At 26.9% G+C, this 5,220-nt stretch overlaps 1 protein-coding gene across 1 annotated transcript in view; it reads right to left on the minus strand.

Annotated features, from left to right (window-relative positions):
* Window positions 1-4,295, minus strand: part of LOC109330827 (E3 ubiquitin-protein ligase MBR2) — a 13,980-nt gene extending 9,685 nt beyond the window's left edge. The window contains exon 1 of the mRNA XM_019565104.1: window positions 4,059-4,295. Within this exon, the coding sequence (XP_019420649.1) occupies window positions 4,059-4,295 (237 nt within the window). The remainder of the gene's footprint in view (window positions 1-4,058) is intronic.

The following is a 5,220-nucleotide window of genomic DNA, read 5'->3' on the forward strand; positions in this document are numbered from 1 at the left end:
TTGCACATTTAAATAATAGACAATGAGTTTATTTCAAAATAATCATTTTAATACTAATTATTTAAATATATTTTAAAACGTTCTCAAATAATATTTTTAATTATTTTTATAACTTAAATAGTAGGAATTCAATCTTATTATAACATTCTCACTAAATATCATCTAATAATTTTTTAAAATCTAAAATGTTACATGGAATAAGTGTGAATTACGCATTTAAATGGTAGATGTTAAAACTTTCTCAATTAATAGCATTTAATCATTTTTAAAACTTAAATAGTAGGAATCTATTATCATTATTAATAGAATGAGCTATCATATTACAATTAATAAATAATTTTTTTGGTATTCTATTTCACTTAAAAAATAATAGTTTAATAATAATTATTTAAATAGATCTTAAAGTTTTCTCAATTAGTATTAATTAATTAATTTTAAAACTTAAATAGAAAAATTAAATAGTAGGAATTCAATCGTATTAAAATATTTCAAATAATATCATCTATCTTTTATTAAATTTTAAAATGCTAAATATAACGCATTTAATTAGTTGATCTTAAAACATTCTCAAATAATATCATTTTTTAAAACTTAAGTAGTAGGAATTCCTTGTTATTATTAGTAGAATGAGATATGATATCACAATTAATAATAATTATATTGATATTCTACATTGCTGCTTGAAAAATGATAAATAATAAATTTATTTCAAAAGAATTATTTGTAATACTGATAATTATTTAAATAGATCTTAAAATGTTATCGATTAATATTATTTAATTATGTTTATAACTTAAATAGTAGGAATTCAATCCTATTACTAATAAATGAGCTATAATGTTACAATTTATAAAGAAATATATTGATATTTTGTGTGACTTAAAAACAAAATTACTGAATAAAGCTACAAATAATAATATTATATTCATTATATGATTATTTTTTATTATTATTGCAACTATGTATATTAATATTTTTTATTTTTTATTTTTTATTTATGAATTTTTTTATATCACAAAGAAAAGAGAGAATTGCCTAAATGAGTAATATTTTTTAGAATTAATTTTATTGTGATAATAAAAGAGTTACATTTGTCCAAAATTTACTTATGGCTTAAAAATAATATATTTGATTTGATTACAATAATGAATGTATTTATTTTATATTTATTTCTTGATTTATTTTCGATTACTTAATTTCACGTCATACTCATTTCATATATAAATTTGAGACAATGCTCATCATGTATATATTTTTTGATAATGAATTGTGTTTAATTTCTTTCAAAGCATGTTGAAAAGTTCACTAAAATATAACATAATAGAGGTTGACACTATTCTTTAAACTTATATATTTTTATTTTCTCATTTGTGTCTGTTTCAAAATATTATCATTTATTTTGTTTGAGAAATATAATTAATATCATTCATTGAAGTTTAGTACTTTTATTGATAAAAATGTAACCATTTTATAAAGTTGGACTTGCATCAGCAATATGGGTGAAACATGTTATCTTAATAATGCGAATATACGAGTAACATGTGTGTTTAACTATACAAATGTGCGATTAATATATGTATTCTTAGCAGTGTGAATGTCCGGGTAACATATGTGTTTGAACCATTAAAATGTATGAGTCACATGTTTGTTCTTAACAATATGAATGCACAGATAACATGTATGTTCTTAATCATGTGAATGCACATGTAATATGTACATTCTTAATCATGCAACAAAAATTACGGCCCGTGCAAATGCACGGGTAACTTGCTAGTTTTTACTTAAGAGTTAATAATGATTAACAAATTAATGATGAATGATTTACTGATAGTGTAAAAACTCTTACAGTTTCAATACACATATTAGATCCAAACTAATATTATACATATACATTTTTTTACTAATAGTTCACCCGAGTTTTTGGTTGAAAGGACAAATATTTTCATATAGGATTAAAGTTGGGTTGTTTCCTTCTTCTTTGCCAATAAAGTGTTGATCTAGTTTTATAAGGTTTTGTTAGACCCTAAAAAGACTAAAAAAATCAAATATTCAATTTCTAGTAATGACACTTATAATATAAAAAAGTCGGGTTTTCTTCTTCTAATTATGGTGCGGGCATATCCACCATTATATGGAGTTGGATGGGTTAAGTAAGGTAAGAACACGCCTAGAGATGGACTAGTGCTACATACAAACAAATGGGAGAAATAATATGATACTTTTATCTTTTTATTTACAATAAATTTATAATTTTACCCTTAAAAATAAAATGAGAAACAAGGACTAGAGAAAATCCATATTCATTGAGTATCTTCTATAATATATATACAAAGACAAAACATGATGTAACTATCACTATGGTGTAATTTAATTTTTGTATTTTGCCCTTAAACCTTTTAATTTTAACAAAAAAAACCATATAATCATATGTAATCAGTATTGTTAAAATCATTTCATACGCCTGTTGAACTGGTGAATCGGTCCCGATACTGGTATGGTATAATAATTATACCGGTCATGTAATCATGCCAGTCAAAACTAGTCATACTGACCGGTTTTCAATTGAACCGTACCGGTCATACGGGCCGGTTTTTATTTTAAATTATTTTTTTAATGAAAATAAAAAAAATTGATTTTTTATTAATTTTTCAACATTAATGTTAATATATTATACATGCATATCTAATTTTACCGGTATGTGATTTAATTAGTGAACCACTAGTTGAACCGCTATACCATTATATAAGTACCCTAACCTGTTTGATGACTGGTATGGTATTAATAATACTGTATGTAATCATCACCAATATATTAAGTATCTCTTTCATTTTAAGTTGAACATTATAATAAAATACAAGATTATAATATAAAGTATTCCCAATAAAAATAATACAATATAAAGTTTACTCAATACAAAAAAGATATTCTAAATTCTCCAAAATAAAATATATAAAATTTAAATATTTGACATCATAAAGTTATAAATATGGGCTGACAAACACGAAGTCTCTATCACCGATAATATTTATAAAGGGTAATCGAGTGCCTGATTGGTTAGCTGATTAATGTATGTGAAGCCTTTTGGCACACATGCTTTTTTTATGTTCTTAGAGTAGGTTGTAATCTTATTTTGTTTAGTGGGCTTGTTGGGACTTCCTTACCTAGATATGTATTCTTGTAGCAAGATCCCCCTTCTTTAAAAAAACATCTTTTAAATAAGTCTTTTTTATTTAAATGAGTAGAGATTTATTTGGTCCCTCAATTTTTTTGTCTGTACTAATTTCATCCTTGAAAATTTGAAAATCCGAAAATAGTCCAAAAATATCAAATATGAATCAAATTAGGGCATGTTAGTATTTTTATGAACCATAACAAAGACTATTCGGATTTAAATATTTTTTGATATTTGAATACTAGATGAAATTTATATTTTTTGGGATCAAACTAATACACGTCAAAAATTTTGAGGATCCAAATAGATCACTTTGGAACAACACTCACATGAAAAGTATCAAAAAATATATATTTTTTGTTTTTGAATTATTTAATAAATATCAAAATAAAATTTTTTAACATGTGCATTACACATGCTACAATTCTAGTTTTTTTTAATTCATAATATTCGCTTTTTTGTACATGATGAATGAATACAAAAAAAAAAAGAAAAAAAAGAGAGAGAAATTATCTCATGTCATTACAATCTAGTTGTAGAAACCAAAGGATCTGAATATGAAATGGGTTATAGTGAATATAATTTGTACGTAAACTTTGCATTGCTAAAGCTGCCATTCTATCTGCCACCATGTCATCTTCCCTTAGGACATGAGCAATACAAACATCCTAATTGAAATGGAAACTATCTAGAATGTCAACCATCATTATCGTATACTAATGAAGATGAATGTCACTCCTATTGTTTAGGGTCTGTACCATCTCTAATCAATCAATTTCACACAAAAGTTTAGAAACTCCTTTTGACTAAGCAAGATCCAAACCTCTTTTAGTGGCTCTGAGTTCTACAAGAATCATATCACCATTGTCGTTCCTGCAAGAAAAACCTGAAATCCAAACATGGTGCTCACGTCAATACCATTGCTACTCATGGTAGAAGATCTCGCAAAAAACCCTCCATCTGCATTCAGTTTAATCCAATGTGATGGAGGCAATATCCACCGAAAAGTATAAGGATAAAACTTATAATTTATTATCTCTCTGTATCGATCCTTATGAGAACAATCATTCTTAAACCTGTGAACTGGTTCATTAATGCTCCAGTGATTGTTGTTCATCACCATGTTGTTACATCAACGTCATTTCCACCATATTGTCTGAAAATAGATGTTAATGTTGGGTCATTTAAGCATTGAATAAATCCAATATTGTGTCGTGTTTGTGAAAAACCATGTGTCGAGGTCACAACCATATTGATACCAAAGTTCTCATAAATGAGGGCAATCCCTAAGGGCATGAAGTGCTTCTTTCATTAGAACATCTTGAACAATTTGGGCTAGACGTTAGATTGTATTTGTGATGATGTTTGTTACAAAAGAGAGCGTCATGTAAGATTAACCAAGACAAAAATTTAATTTTTCCAAGATTTTTGCCTTCCAAATAAGAGCTATGCATACGATATAATGAAGAAAAAGTAGTCCCAAGATTGATTATAATCCAATTTTAAGTAGAGGTAAGAGTATAAATCCCAGTAGTTGATCCCACCAACACCACATGTCAACAAGATCCTTCACGGTAGGTCCAATAGAAGGCTAATGTGTTCATTGGTAGCTGAAGGAAGAATTGTGTAAATATGATCAAAGTTCCAAGCTTCATTTACCCATAAATCAGAAACCTTGAGATGCAAGTCGTAAGTATATACAAAAGGCACTTTGTTTGCCAAATAACCTAGGCATGTCCAATCATAAAACCAAATAGAAGAATCACCATAATGGAGGCAGCATACAAAGCCATCTCTAATGTAATTGAAAGCTTTCATAAAACTTCTCCAACAATATGAAGTAGACCCATGTAAGGTGTACTTCTTCAAATTTTGATCATGTAAGTACTTGGATTTGCAAATCATCATCCAACGGCAATTCAGTTCTTACCAAAGCTTCCAAAACAACTTTACAAAATATGATTAAAATGATTCCGATTGGCCCTTCCTAAAAAAAGAGGATAACCGAGATATTTTCCAAGCTCAAAATTTATTCATGAGGGGTTCAA

The sequence above is a fragment of the Lupinus angustifolius genome, chromosome LG17, assembly GCF_001865875.1.
Source record: "Lupinus angustifolius cultivar Tanjil chromosome LG17, LupAngTanjil_v1.0, whole genome shotgun sequence".
Classification (NCBI taxonomy): domain Eukaryota; kingdom Viridiplantae; phylum Streptophyta; class Magnoliopsida; order Fabales; family Fabaceae; genus Lupinus; species Lupinus angustifolius.